The sequence below is a fragment of the Lepidochelys olivacea genome, assembly GCF_965140295.1.
Source record: "Lepidochelys olivacea isolate rLepOli2 genome assembly, chromosome: 1".
Lineage (NCBI taxonomy): Eukaryota > Metazoa > Chordata > Testudines > Cheloniidae > Lepidochelys > Lepidochelys olivacea.
Window position 1 is genome coordinate 16,903,282 of NC_140411.1, and position 15,887 is coordinate 16,919,168.

At 46.3% G+C, this 15,887-nt stretch overlaps 1 protein-coding gene across 2 annotated transcripts in view; it reads left to right on the top strand.

Moving 5' to 3' along the window:
* The first annotated feature begins 5,842 nt into the window (after nucleotides 1-5,842).
* The window catches only part of ACER3 (alkaline ceramidase 3), a 100,671-nt gene continuing 90,626 nt past the window's right edge, over nucleotides 5,843-15,887 (top strand). For both annotated transcript variants that reach the window (XM_084631484.1, XM_084631483.1), the window contains exon 1: nucleotides 5,843-6,017. In XM_084631484.1, the coding sequence (XP_084487610.1) occupies nucleotides 5,915-6,017 (103 nt within the window). In that variant the 5' untranslated portion in view covers nucleotides 5,843-5,914. The remainder of the gene's footprint in view (nucleotides 6,018-15,887) is intronic.

A 15,887-nucleotide genomic window follows, 5' to 3' on the forward strand; every position in this document is an offset into this window, starting at 1 on the left:
TTCCACAGTATGCATCCGATGAAGTGAGCTGTAGCTCACAAAAGCTTATGCTCAAATAAATTGGTTAGTCTCTAAGGTGCCACAAGTACTCCCTTTCTTTTTGCGAATACAGACTAACACAGCTGTTACTCTGAAACCAGGGAATCCTGTCTATCAGTTCCCTGAGGGAGTCAAAGTCTGCTTTTCTAAAGCCCAGGATCCATAATCTTCTGCTCTCCTTTCTTCCCTTTGTAAGGATCCGGAACTCGACCATCTCATGGTCACTGCTGCCCAGGTTGCCATCTACTTCTACTTCCCCTACCAATTCTTCCCTGTTTGTGAGCAGCAGGTCAAGAGGAGCATGGCCCCTAGTTGGTTCCTCCAGAACTTCCACCAGGAAGTTGTCCCCAACACTCTCCAAAAACTTCCTGGATTGTCTGTGCACTGCTGTATTGCTCTCTCAGCAAATGTCCGGGTGATTGAAGTCCCCCATGAGAACCAGGGCTTGTGATCTGGAAACTTCTGTTGTCCAAAGAAAGCCTCGTCTACCTCATCCTCTTGGTCTGCTGGTCTATAGCAGATACCCACCACAACATCACCCTTGTTGCTCTCGCCTCTAAACTTAACCCAAAGACTCTCAACAGGCTTTTCTCCAGTTTCATACTGGAGCTCTGAGCAATCATACCGCTCCCTTACATACAGTGCTACATCTCCACCTTTTCTCCCTGCCTGTCCTTCCTGAACAGTTTAAACCCATCCATGACAGTGCTCCAGTCATGTGAGTTACCCCGCCCCCCAGTCTCTGTTATTCTAGTCACATCATAGTTCCTTGACTGTGCCAAGATTTCCAATTCTTCCTGCTTGTACATGAGTTTGACTATTAATTCTCCTAATTCTCCTTTCAATTACATTGGTATAAATTAGAAATAATTCCATTAAATTCAATGGAGTTACACAAGTGTAAAGCCTGAGTACACGAGAGAAGAATTAGGCCCTTAATCCACTAGACTATATAACCTTTGGTTAAGCATGCAAATTTTCAGGTGTTAAATTAGCAACAGAAGCCTATTCACTCTGTGTACTAAAAACAATGAGGGTTACAAAGAAGAATTGATTATTTAATGGCTTCAAAGTTCAAGCAGGCTGTATTCAGATTGGGATCTGTGTATGAAAGTGTCATGCAAAATTGGATGTAATTTACAGTGTTTTGCTTTTTCAATAATAAATTAAAGTTAATGCTTTTCATCTGAGGAAAGTATTATAAACAATTATTGTGGGGCTTTTTAAACTTGTGTGAAGATTTTCAAAAGCACAAGGCACAGTCAGGCACCTAACTTCCTTTGAAAGTCAATGGGATTTTGACTCATAATTACAATTTTTGCCTTCGAAAAACTCTCCCTTCACTTTCTAAGTCTAATTTGAGAGTGTTTCTGGTTTTACAACCCCTGGGCCAGATCCTCAGCTGCTGTAATTCAGCGTAGGTCTATTGAAGTCAATAGTAGCTATGCCAAGTTATACATGTTGAGGATCTGGTTATCTGCCTTTACTTCCTATTTGAAAGACAAGGGAACGGCTTTATATTTCTCGGCCCGTATCAGAGTAGCCCCAGGAAAGACAGCGCCCAACTGCTAGGCTCAGACTTGGCTGTGAGAAAGATAAATGCCCCCTGTGATGGGTTCCCCAGGGTGCAACCTGGAACTAGGGTACCACTAAGCCCACTGTCTTACCTCTCATACTGTGATGCTGTGACAAGCTGCAAACCTCTCCAGGTACTGCACTTACAAAGACATCCACCAGCAGGGATGCACCCAGCTGAGTTACATGAATGCTTTTGCCAGCCACTCATGAACCAACAATAGAGGAGGCTCCAGCCAATTTCCCCCAGCTCCCCAGCTTTGCACCCCTGAGGTGTACTGTCTTGCCCTGGTCAGAAGCCTGACCAGTGTAAATTTATAACCCAGTCCGCCCCTCCCTCAATGTAGAGAGGACATGCACCAGCTGTTGTTCCTGAGCAGATTTCCCAAGCACTTCAAACAAAACACCCTGTTTTGAGTAAAATATAAAACAGATTTATTAACTACAGAGAGCCAACTTTGATCTGTACACTTATTACTTATAATCACTTAAAATCTATCTAAGAAATAAAAGTAAAATCACAATCTGAGTTATATAAACTAGATAGGATTTCAATCAAGCAGTGTCTCCCCCTGGTAGATAATACAAGCAGGTTACAGATCTTCCATACATAGGCTGGAATTCTCTTCCAGCCTGAAACCACCTCCCCAGTTCAGTCTTTCCCCTCCAGATATGTTTCCAGGTGTTGAGTTGTGGGGGGTGAGAGGCCAAGTAATGATGTTACTTCCCCTCTTTTATAGCTTCGTTTAGCTTGCTGAAAAGAGGCTTTGCTATGACATGCGTCAAGCAGTTTCCATTGTCTATGTGCTATCTCTGAGAAGTCTCCATTGTATGTGATTCTTGGGATAGATCTTGGGGGTATGGAGTCCTTTAACAGGTCATCAGTGTGTCTGGCTCCTCCTTTGTTGCACCTGAAAGGCTTGTTGTGAGTGTTCCCAACCTTACAACATATTTCAGTAACACACACACAGCAAAACTTCATAACTTCACATACAATCCAACAGGATATTAATATACAATAGATAAAAACTTTTAAAATAATATCTCACAAGGCATACTTTGTACAAAATATAGCATAATTACATGACAGTGGTGAATATAGGCGTTCTAGGGTGCAGCTTTGAAGCATAGCATGCTGCAAACCCCTAAAATGTCTGCTTTGAGAAGGTTGGTAGAGTGAACCCCCTTCTGTTGGAGGGATGTAGGGATAGTGGCTTCAAAGGCAATAGGGGTCATTGGGGAGGGAGACATGAACTACTAGTAGAAACCTAGGCCAAGATCTGAGTGAGCTGAAGGTGGTGGATACAGGGTTGATTCTGTTCTTACACTGCTCTAAATCAGGAATGACTTCAATGAAGTCAATGTAGTTATTCTAGTTGTACGCTAGTGTAACAGATCAGAATGGAGCCCAGTGCATGGGTAAGTGCCTCTGCCTTAGGGGCTTCTGGCCCACTGCTTAGCATTGCCTCCTTCCTTGATTGATTGCAGTGCTTGGCAGGCTTCTTTCTCCTGCTCCTGATGCTGATAGCTGTGGCCATCACTTGGTCATAAATATCAGAGGGATTCCTAACAGCTGCTCAAGTTCCAGAGAACCCCTGGAATTGAAACCTATGAACCTATCACCCACTTCCACAACCATTGCCAAAACCACATACTGCAGCTCTTGTCAAGGGGCCGGCTTTTACAGAAACCTGTGACCATCCCGTCTGCAGCTGATGGGTTTGTGCTCTATTAGTAGATATTTTTATTTGCATATTGCTCATTCTTTACATCCTTCCCATATTTTAATATTAAATTTGTAAAGTAGATGGTCTGTACGGTACTTGTTTCTTTAATTGGTTTCCAAATTGCAAGCAGAATTTCAGATTTTACAGAGATTTTTTTTTTCTAAGTTTCACATCTATGCTGAAAAAGTCCTGTCTAGAGCCTCACTAAGAACAGGTTGGACAAACACGTGTCAGGGATGGTCTAGGTTTACTTTGTCCTGCCTCAACACAGGGTATTGGACTTGACTTCTTGAGGTCCCTTTCAACCCTACATTTTTATGATTCACGTCCTTACTGTATGAACAATATGAAATCAAAAACAAAACTGATAAATCTGAGCTATATTTGCAATCAACATCACCTTCCAATATATTGAGCTTCCACAAGTCAAGAAGCTGAAATGCTTCAACCAGGCTATACTCCTCCATCAGGGTCTGCAGGTTTAAGTCAATGGTGCCAGTGCACCTAAATCAGATGTTTTCGAAAATCCCACCCTTAGGTGCCTAAATATAGATCTGGGAGTCTATTTTTGAAAAATCTGGCATATATATATAAAAGTTTGCAATAACATTAATGTATTGAAAGTCTAAATTCTTTTAATTGTTAACATTGAAGCAATTATGTTTTGAAGCCACAAACATTTTATGCCCCTAAGAAATGCTTATACCACTATAAAAAATTCACAAATAGTTACTATTCATGTGAGTCAAGGTATGTGCCTGCTTATGTGTTTGCATCTACTCTAGGAACAGAGACTGAGTTTAAGTTTGGTTTAGCTAGCCTAGACAAACCTTAAAGCATCTACTTATTTATTTAGCTTATGAGTGAATTGCTCAATTATGTGGAGGGAGAGGTTCAAATATTAGAAGGGGGATCCCTGGAACTGAACCTGGGGAAGATGGAGCTAAATTGTAGAAGGAGGTGAGAGGTGAAATTAGTGTTTTACTTAAAAAGAGAGAAAAGGAAACAAAGATGAATAATAAGATGTGCCTACGAGGTCTGTGTGAATGAAGCCCTATACCTGTATGCAGCCCTGCTGAAATCAATGGGGATCCTCACTGGCCGTGGGGTATACCCCAATAGAGATCATTACTGGACTGGGTCTGTACTTGTATGTTGTATCCCTTCCCTGCTTTGTCTTTTTAGATTATATGCTTTTTGGGGCAGGGATTGGCTTCCTCAGTGCTTGCAAATCAGTTGGTATATTTTGGGTGCTAATGTAATATAAACAGTAATAACTAAAGGAAACACTTGTATAAGGTGAGCAGGAGTGATACCGCAAATCAGGGAAAATCCCCAAAATGCTTCTACCAGCCCCCCAAACCTTCCCCCGTCCCGCCCCCAGCCCCTAAACCTCTGCCAGCCCCCCAAACCTTCCCCCGTCCCGCCCCCCGCCCCTAAACCTCCGCTTCTGCCAGCCCCCCAAACCTTCCCCCTCCCGCCCCCAGCCCCTAAACCTCTGCCAGCCCCCCAAACCTCCCCCCTTCCCGCCCCCAGCCCCTAAACCTCCGCTTCTGGCAGCCCCCCAAACTTCCCCCCGTCCCGCCCCCAGCCCCCAAACCTCTGCTTCTGCCAACCCCCCAAACCTCCCCCCTTCCCGCCCCCGGCCCCTACACCTCTGCCAGCCCCCCAAACCTCCCCCCTTCCCGCCCCCAGCCCCCAAACCTCTGCTTCTGCCAACCCCCCAAACCTCCCCCCTTCCCGCCCCTGGCACCCCAAACCTCCGCTTCTGCCAGCCCCCCAAACCTCCCCCCTTCCCGCCCCCGGCACCCCAAACCTCCGCTTCTGCCAGCCCCCCAAACCTTCCCCCGTCCCGCCCCCAGCCCCTAAACCTCTGCCAACCCCCCAAACCTCCCCCCTTCCCGCCCCCGGCACCCCAAACCTCCGCTTCTGCCAGCCCCCCAAAACTTCCCCCGTCCCGCCCCCAGCCCCTAAACCTCTGCCAACCCCCCAAACCTCCCCCCTTCCCGCCCCCGGCACCCCAAACCTCCGCTTCTGGCAGCCCCCCAAACCTCCCCCCTTCCCGCCCCCGGCACCCCAAACCTCCGCTTCTGGCAGCCCCCCAAACCTCCCCCCTTCCCGCCCCCGGCACCCCAAACCTCCGCTTCTGGCAGCCCCCCAAACCTCCCCCCTTCCCGCCCCCGGCACCCCAAACCTCCGCTTCTGGCAGCCCCCCAAACCTCCCCCCTTCCCGCCCCCGGCACCCCAAACCTCCGCTTCTGGCAGCCCCCCAAACCTCCCCCCTTCCCGCCCCCGGCACCCCAAACCTCCGCTTCTGGCAGCCCCCCGCCCCCCCAAACCGCGCTGCCGCCCACGAACCGGCCCCGGCGGGTCACAGTCGCTGCTCCCCGACTGGCGCGGACGCCCTGCAGGCCGCAGCCGGTCGCCCTGGCAACGAGCGGGGCGGGCTCTGGGCCCGGCGGCCCCGCCCGGGCCCGGCCTGTGGGCGGAGCCACCTCCCGCCTCCGCTTCGGGCCGCGCCGCGCAGTGAGCGTCCGGGCCCGGCCGCGGTCGCACGCAGGCAGCGCTGCGCCATGGCTCCCGCCGCCGACAGGGCCGGCTACTGGGGCGCGCCCACCTCCACCCTGGAGTGGTGCGAGGAGAACTACGCCGTGTCCTCCTACGTCGCCGAGTTCTGTGAGTGCCGGCGGGCCTGGGCCGGTGCAGGCCCGCCCCGGGCCCTGCCTCCCTTCCCGCCGAGCCGGGCTGCCCGCTCCCCGCCATGCCCGGGGGTGGCTTCCTCCCTCCTCCTGCGTGTGGGCCAGGAGCCCGGGTGGGGAGGGGGAGACGGGCCCGGCAGCCCCTTGCCCCCCAGCTCCCCGCTGTGAGGGGAGAAACTGGCGGCCCCTGCCCCCGAACTCGTGGCCCCGGCCTCGGGGCTGGTGTAAACGGATCACCTGTTATGCCAGTGATGCGTCCCGGCTGCTCTCGGCAGGAGCGAGTGGAAGCTGGGCCCCAGAGTCGCTAATTCGAAGAGGAGTGAGTTCAGCCGAGTCCTCTGCTCTGCGTTGTGCAGGAGGCCAGATTAGACGTGCACCAGGGTCCCTTCTGGCACTCTCATCTCTGCCTGTGGGGATAGCCTTGGGGTGCTGCCGGAGCGGGAGATGAGATGAGGGGGGCAACAGGCTGTTGGCTATGGACGTTGGGATGGCTTGGGGCCTTAAAGATACGAAGAAGGGAGATTCTTAATAAAAAAAATCACACATATAGGCCATACCCTAGGCTTGGAAGGGTTAGAGTTTTATCAGTAAATGTTGGTAAATGTCAGTTTCACCATACACAGGTTAAAAAAAAAAATCTCCATCTGTGATGACTGAAATACACCAATAGGTAAAGTAGGAAAAATGCTGCTTCGAGAGGAATTAGAGTTTGATTTAAGGATATTTGCTTTGTATGTTTTGACAGGTGGTGTTGGCAATTTGTGTTTTAATGGTTATAAAATTTTATTTTTTTAAAACTTAATGTCTGCTGTCATTAAGTAATTATTATCTGATCCCCCCCCATCTGACCTTTCCATCATTTTCTGCAACTGTGAAAATTTAAATAGATAAGAATTTTGAAAATGCTTGATATTTGTTGACTTACATAGAATCATAGAATCATAGAATATCAGGGTTGGAAGGGACCCCAGAAGGTCATCTAGTCCAACCCCCTGCTCGAAGCAGGACCAATTCCCAGTTAAATCATCCCAGCCAGGGCTTTGTCAAGCCTGACCTTAAAAACCTCTAAGGAAGGAGATTCTACCACCTCCCTAGGTAACGCATTCCAGTGTTTCACCACCCTCTTAGTGAAAAAGTTTTTCCTAATATCCAATCTAAACCTCCCCCACTGCAACTTGATAGATAAAACATAGATAAATCAAATTCCTGTAAGCCTAGCCATGAGTTTGCATAGCTCTTAAACAGAGTGAGGCACATTCCCTGTCCTTTCCAAGGGAGGTAGGAAGAAGTGTCAGTCTAAGATGGACAAAGCAAAGTGCAGTTGTTCAGAAAAGGCACTTGAGGAAGAATATATTAATACATGCAGGACTTATTAATCAAGCTGATCTTATTTTTTAGGGGCTGAAGGTGGGACAGCAAGCTGTCAGGCTTTGTGCCTAGGGGTGGCCTTGGATCACAGAGATGCTCACTTTGTATTCATGGCACTGCAGATTGTGCTATGAAAAATACTGATTTTTGACTCTTATCTCCGCTCCCCCCCCCCATAATTAAGTATTTTGTGTCATTTTTAAGGGTGATGGTGGTCATAGTGCATACATGCTGCTGTATGGTAGGGTCCCCATGCTGCAAAGGTTTATGTGTGGGCTTAAAGTTAAGGGCTCTTGTTTGCAGGATTAGCCTAGGAGAGCAGGATCAAACAAAACAGCTCCATCCCCCAGAGCGTTTGGAACCTTGTATTAGAAAAAATCATAGCTGAGAATAGTTTAGATGCTTCACAGATTAGGTATGATTTCAGAAGTGTTTTGAATGAGTGGGAGCAAGTTTGGCATCCATTTTTGGAAGGTTTTAGGCATACAGGAGGGTGATGCAGATGATAGTGGGTTTTCTTTTGTCACAAACATTGGAGTGGGTGAAAAAGACACAGGGAATGGTCATGAGAGGCTCTTTTGTAGAGAGTGGCCATGGGAAGGCATGTAGAAGTAGAAGAGCAGCAGTGTAGACAAGGCAGAGTTATAGAGATATTAGAAAAACAAAGTCAGTATTAGAGGTGGGGCTGGTAGTGCTGCCTGTTGTTAAGGTTGCCTGAAACTTTCCATTGTAAGACCTTGCTTTCACTTGTTTATAATTTTTTGCCAAACTTTAACCATTTATAGATCTAAGGATGAAAAAGCGTAGTGACTAGCAAGATGTACTTTTGTATGGATTGAAAGGCTATAAAATGAGTAAGTTGGGACATAACGTGTTAGCCCACACTAATAGGCGCTAGATATGGAGAGGAATAAAATAATTTTAGAGATGTAAAGAACAGCAGAATTTGATGAAGGGGACATAAATCTACACAGATTTGAAGGGTGTAAACCCCGAGAAGGAAGGAAGATTATTTAGCATGGCAAAAGGGGGCTATAACTAGGAGTACTGGGATAAAATTTAAAAAGAGAAAATTAAGACTGAACATCTGTATGTTCAGTAAATAATCTCTCCAGGGAAGTGGAGGAGGCCCCAATACTTTACAAATGTAAAATTAGGTTTTACTAGTGTCTAATCCATGTGCGTTATGGAATAATCTTCCATTATTGTCGAGACAGACCAGGGTGAGCCAGTGGGTTTCCATCTCTACATCCTATGAGTAAGCGGAGGAAGAAAGAGAAGACAAAGATGACATCACGGTAGTGGAGAGTGTTCTGAATGTGAGGGTCAGAGGAAAGATAAAGCTCAGTTTTAGAGGATATGAATCAACTAGAGTTGTAATTTAAATCAGTGCAAATGGATTAACAACCTGTCTTTCATAAAAGAACCATGGGATCTTTCATGACCTTTGTTTTATAGCTCTTCTGAAGTCCCCTATTTGTATCTAATTATTTTGGATCTTTAAATTGTTGTCATTTGATATCTAGTGAATTTAAAAAATGAATTTGAAGTATTTTTGCATTCTGTATGTGTCCCTGACAGTCTTTGTGATTTTTAATATCACATCCTATTTGAAACTCAAATGTACAAGGTAAGCATACTGTAAAATAAATTTTTTTGGTATTCCTTGCAGTGATACCAGATATATTAAAAAAACAAAACAACCTTAGACCAACATGCAAATGCATTAACAATTACATAGCAGTATAAAACACATTGGTGCTTGTTTTTAGAATTATGTTGTTTATGGAGGAGAAAAGAGTTTGTGTTATGAGCAGTATGTTCTTGGGTAACAAACCAACAATTTCTCATTAGGTAGAAAGGCATAGGACTTCTTCAGTAAACCTGCATGTATCTAGGTAGAGGTATGCCCATTTTTGTAGTAGATTGTAAAAGCAGGATGTCCAGTGTGTTACAAGCAGTGGAGAGCCACTCACTACAATGACAATATTTCTTACTTTTTGCATCCAGTTTTTATTCCAAATAATTTATAATAAGCCATTGGATATTTGAAACTTGCAGGACACTGTCAGGGTTAAGCCATGTGTTCTTTTCACATTAAAAGCTGTGTTATCTGGCCCTGTACCAACTGGAAAGCTCTCTAAACCGGCATTTCTAATCTTCATAGAATGTCTGGTTTATAGTCCGGTTGGTGCAGGGCCGGCAGGCTCCGTGCGTGGCCCCCCAGAAGCAGCGACATGTGCCTGCTGCTTCTAGGGGGAGGAACGGCCACGAGGGGTTCGGAGTGCGGGGGAGGGGTGCAGGTTTGGGGCTCGCAGGGGTGTGTGGGGCGTGGACTTTGGGAGTGAGTTTGGGTGCGGGAGGGAGTGCGGGGTGCTGGATCCGCCGGGCACTCACCTCGGGCGGCTCCCCGCAAGCAGCGACCAGACCCTGTGGCCCATAGGAGGAGGCGTGGCAAGGCGGCTCTGCGTGCTGCCCCTGCCTGGAACCGCGGCCAATGGGGCTGCAGGGGCGACACCTGCGGACGGGGGAAGCTTGTGCAGAGTTGCCTGGTGTGCCTCCGCCTAGAGTCCGCAGGCATTGGTTGCCGCTTGCGGAGAGCCGCCTGAGGTGAGCACCCCCTGTCCCACATCCAAACTCCCTCCCAGAGCGCCCCACACCCTAACCCGTAGCCCTGCACATCCCACCCCCCAAACTCCTGCACTCTTTCTTAACTAGCATTTTTCACTTACCAGCACTTCCCATTCCCCCAACATGCTGGATAAAAAAGCTTTTACTGTCCTTATCTTGGGGCATGTCTACACTACAGCTGTGGTGCTGTAGTGCTATAACAGAGGTTTCCTGTGTTGCCAAAAAAGCCCTTCTTCCTTCAGTCTAGCCGTGTCTGCCGCGAAGGTTAGGTTGACCTAACTGTGGCTCTCGGGGTATTTTTCACAGGCTTGAGCAACATAGCAGTGTTGATCTAATTTTTAAGTGTGAACCAGCCTTACTAAAACACTGTAAGAGCCAAAAACATAGGCTTGTTTTGCAACTCAAGTCATTGTGCCACTTTGCAAATGTTTTTGATATGCTAATTTCAGTACAAACTGAGACATTGTGCTCATGTGCTAGTCCGGAAGCCTACGTGTATTTCTTTCCCATTCATTTTCTAAATGAGTAGTAAATGATGGCAGCTGATCAAATTTATGTATTCAGAGATGTGAATGTGAGGTCATGTAGTATACACTGTTTCTTTTATTAAATAATTCCATTGCTCCTCAATACCCCTAAAAGCCAACAATTCAAACCCAAAGGTTCCTGTCTGGGACTTTTTTGGTGTTCACAATTCCAAAAATAAAATTTCCCTTCTGTCTTCCTTTATCCACTTACCTGACTGAATTTTCCACAGCTCTTTCTCCAACATCTTCCAACTCCCTGAGTCTCCTCCTCCATGTCTGCATTCTGTGGCAAAGCTTGTTGGATTGTTGATACCAACAGGAAATAAAATCTTCAGATTTTTTAATTTCATTTAAATAGACGCCAAATGCTCCCGCCCTCTCCTCCCCCTGAGAAAAAAGAAACAAAGGTCTTGAAAGGCAAATACTTTTTAAAAACTTGAAGCTAAAGTGACCTTTACTTCTAACTGTATTTTATTCCCTTTGTTGGCTAATTTGCATGCATGCTACTTTGTTCTTTAGGGTTGGTCAAGAGTGCAGTGCTGCTGGCACTTGTTTGTGTGTGAGAGGACAACACAGTACTGAAGCACTCGTTTTGAACCAACCCGTTCCAGCCCCCAGTGCTCAGCATACTGAATTGTGCAAACTCTGTAAACTTTGTAAATAAACCAAAACAACAAACAACCCCCCCACCTCTAAAATATTGGGCCTGTCATTCAACCTTAAGTGCTGCTGTTGTGCGTGAGTCATCTCCTTATTTCTAATTAAAGATGATGGATAGAGACAAGGGTACTTCACGTCAGTTGAACCCATGTGATGTTTACATCACCATGTCCCCTGTTTTTGGTTCAAGTATCAGCTTGACAAGCCGTGTTCCCTCTCTGTCATCCACTAATATGAACGTAACAAGGGTGTGTCTTAGAACGTGATATGTATTTAGCAATTATGTTGTAAAAACAGAAACTTGCCCATATTTAAATTAATACTTTAAGTTAAAAGAAATTGTCCATGATGCCGCTGGGGGTCAGGACCCACCTCTTGTCAAATCAGAAGTCATGTTTTGGATATTCTCTAAATGTATTGGTTAACAAGTAATACTGAAATAAGGATAGAAGAGACTTGCAAATCTGAGAAGGGATCAAGATACAGACATAGTTTAATAATAATGTATTACTCAGAGAGAAAGCAAGCTTGGGCAAAATTTCAGATGGCTAAAAATCACCACAGAGCTTTGATTTGAAAACAGATAATTGTATAACGGTTCAAGATGCACCATTTCCCTCAGTTGAGGTTCTCTTTGCTTCTGATCAACAGCTATCACAAGAAGAGGCATGCCAATGTCACAATCATGCTTATTTAGCATGCAAACAGCATTTAGAAACATAGTATTTGCCATGTTCGTTCAGACTAGTGGTCCGCCTGTTGTAGATAGAGGTCTGTTTTGGATGCTTCAGGGAAAGGTGTAAGGGTTCTTGTTATAGTCAATCATGGAATGAACAATCTATCTCAAGGAGAAATTTCTTCCTAGCCATTGGTTGTTAGTAGGTGGCTTATGTCCTAATGCACAAGGGTATGTATTTGTCATAGACTTTCGTTATCCTGTCCCATGTTACCCTGGATATTCTCATTTTTCATGTGAATGTCGACCCCTTTTCTAAATCCCACTAACTTCTACTACCCAATCCTACTGCTCTCTTGGCCTCTGATCTCGTTGGTACAGCATTTCTATATCATACTTAAGAAAAAAAAAATCCTGTGTCAGTTTCAGACCTGTTTCTTTTCTCTTCTGCTGAATGCCCCTTTGTATTCTGAGTGGGTAAGTTGGAACACTCAATTCATCTTCACTGCGGCATCTGTTTTCACATATTTCTATCATATCACTTTCTATTTGTTGTCTTTATAAACTAAACTCTGTCTTTTCAATCTCTCTCCATATCTCTAATCCCTTTTGTTGTCTGTTTAAGATACCTTCTATTTCTGCTCTTTTGAGTTGAGGTAGCCAGAACTGTGCGCACGGCTCAAGGTGAGGGCATGCTATCCATTTATGTAATGGCACTGCCATGTTTTCAGTAATTTTTTTCATCTCAGTCTTTACTAAGTGGCAAAAAACTGTATTAACACCGAGTCGAGGTTGCCTGGTGATAGTGTGTGTCCTTCCGGAACATAGAGTTCAGCAAAAAAAAACTTCTGAAAACCAGAAAATAGAGCGGGGGGGCATACTACGCCCACGGGCTGCATCTGGCCTGCCAGCCGTATTAATCGGGGGGTCTGGGGCTTGCCCTGCTCTAGTGCTCTAGCTGGGGAGTAGGGTCAGGGGCCGCTTCGCGCAGCTCCCGGAAGCAACAGCATGTCCCCGCTCTGGCTTCTACACGTTGGGGCAGCCAGGGGGCTTTGCTCCGCATGCTGCCCCTGTCCCAAGTGCTACCCCTACAGCTCCCATTGGTCGGGAACTGCAGCCAATGGGAGCTGCAGGGGCGGCGCGTGTGGACAGGGCAGTGCACAGCAGAGCTGCCTGGCCACGCCTCTGTATAAGAGCTGGAGCAGGGACATGCCGCTGCTTCCGGGAGCTGCTTGAGGTAAGCACTGCCTGGAGACTGCATCCCTGAGCTACCCCCCAGTGCCCCAACCCCCGTCTCAGCCCTGATTCCCTCGCACCCTCCGAACCCCTTGGTCCCAGCCCTACCCCAGAGCCCACACACACAGCCGGAGCCCTCACGCCCCCGCACCTCCCCAGCTGAGAGTTCCTTCCCGCACTCTGAACTCCTCATATTTGGCTCCACCCTGGAGTCCGCACCCTCAGCCAGAGCCCTCCCACACCCCAACCCCAATTTCGTGACCGTCGCTCGCCATACAATTTCCATACCCAGATGTGGCCCTCAGGTCAAAAAGTTTGCCCACCCCTGAAAGTTGAGTAAAGTTAAGTTAAGTAAACCCATTCTCAGCTTCTCACCCCATGTTAGTGTTCTTGATGCATGCTCCAAGCATGCCTGTTCTAAGGTCTCCACTCAAAGAGGTAGAGTTTCCTCAGGTTCTGGATCACATGTGGGTAGGGAGATGGGCTCAGACACCCCCAGAAAGGCAAACCCCCTGAATGTGGCTTGCATGAGGAGGAACAGGGATGGAGTCAGACCCTCATAGACGGGCGGAGGCCCCCAGTCCTGGTGTACACACCTTGGGGGGCAGGGAGTGGGGCTCAGACACCCCGAGAGGGGGAGTGACCCCAGATCCCAGCTTGAATAACGGGTAGGAAGTGGGGCTCAATCCCGCAGATAGGCAAGCACCCTCCAGAATCTGCCTTACATGAGGGAGGGCAGGAAAGGGTCAGGGGTCACATTCCTGTAGGTGGGTTGGGCACACAGACATGGGAGGAGAATGTGGGGCTGACAGGCGCCCCTGCCCCTATTCTCTCCATCCCCAATCACTCACCCCCATGTCCCCTTTCCAGTATCCAACCCTTCCTTAGTATATATCCTAGTCCATTTCCTCTCCCCATCACCTGCCCCAACCCCTCCCCCCACTCTTCCACCCCAATCACTCTTCCAGAGAGCACTTGCTTGTAGAAGTTAATTTTCTTTAAAAAAAAAAAAAAAAATAGTCGCAGCATCTTCTGAATAGTCTACTGTACTCAGATTACATTTCCCTAGAATAAGATTCCCCCTTTGATACAGGCACACTGGAGCAACATGTCCACATATTTGACTCAGATTTCTACTCTGGGTTGAATTTAAACTCTGTGCCTGATGTGAAGCTCATATTTGTTGTTGTGACACTTCATCGGCGCAACCCATGTCTTGTGACAAAGGGTAGATCTACTGTACAATACACTACCCACTTGCCCATGTCAGTTGAATCCAGCTTGCGGAGCTATAAAATTGCAGTGTGGGCATTAAGGCTTGGTATGGAGTCCAGGCTTTGGGGCTCGGGCTGGAGCCCGGGCTCTAGGACCTTCTCCCCTCCTGAACATCAACAGTGCAATTTTATAGCCATGCGAGCCCTAGTCAGTTGACATGGGCCAGCTGTGGGTAGTTTATTGCACTGTAGACGTCATTTTCCAACTAGTTAGCCTTACACTACGCATTTGCAGTAAGAAATAGCTTTAGTGTATCATGTCTTAACACATGAGGCTTCTGATATTCCAAACAGAAGCAAAATCTTTTACAAATACCTTTGCCCAAAGTTCTGCATGGTGTCTTGCACTCTGTTGGGGTCACCCGCTAGCATTGGACATCCTGATGCAATTATCTGAGTCTTTGTTTGATCTCTATATGTGAGCAACAAAAGGTTGCTAGAATCACTCAACTGTAAGAAATGCTGTATCTCAGGAAATGGCCCCAAATTTGGATCACTAACAGAATCCTGCACAAGGGACAGCAAATTTTAAGGCAATCCAAGTAACTGTAGATTTTAGAGCATTTAGAAGAGTGGAGCATTAAACAGACATCTGGTCTTAACTTTAACTTATTTTACCCTAACACTTTGTTTGCCTTTTTGAGTGCTACTTCACATGGAGAAGATGTGGTTACAGCTATCCACGATTATGCCTGGTCTCTTTCTGAGTGGTTAAAGTTAATATAGAACTGACCAACATGTATGAGTAGTTGAAATTATTTGTCCAATTTGCATTACTTTGCCTATGTTAACAGTGAATTGTGGGGGAGCAAAGAAGAGGTAATGTAGTTAAAGCAGTAAGCTAAGAAACTGCTCTTCATTTCCTCATGGTTTTTTCTAGTTTTGATTTTAATAATTTTGTCATTGACAGATGTTGCCCCTTTATTGTTCATTCTCTTTTCTAGGTCACAAATGAATGTTAAACACCAGCCTTAGCACAAAACATTTTGGCACTCCACTGTTAAACTTTTGCGTAGTTGATGGACAACTATTTAGTCCTTCTCTTTTTGTCTCTGGTCCCTTTCTAATTCATGACACAACTTGACAACTTAGTTGCTTAACCTCTTTTGAAAGACTGTGTCAAAGGCTTTTTTGAAGGTACAAATATATTGAACAATCAGTTTTCATCTATCTGCCGTTACTAGCATGCCGAAAGGGGTTTAACAAGTGATATGAACATATGCCATTTGTGTTTACCTGTTAATATTTGCGTAGTTAATCAGTGGCAATAAAATACTTTAATGCTACTTAAAGCACCAAATTACATCATGTTCAGTACTTCAAATTCAACATTCATATGGCTGGCATTTGGGCAACTGCCACTCCAAATGTTAAATCATATAAATGCCACTGTTCTAATTCTGTTGTCTGAAAACTTCCAACGCCCACAGACTTATGAATGGAATGATATGAATTTGCACCTTCAGAAAGTATTA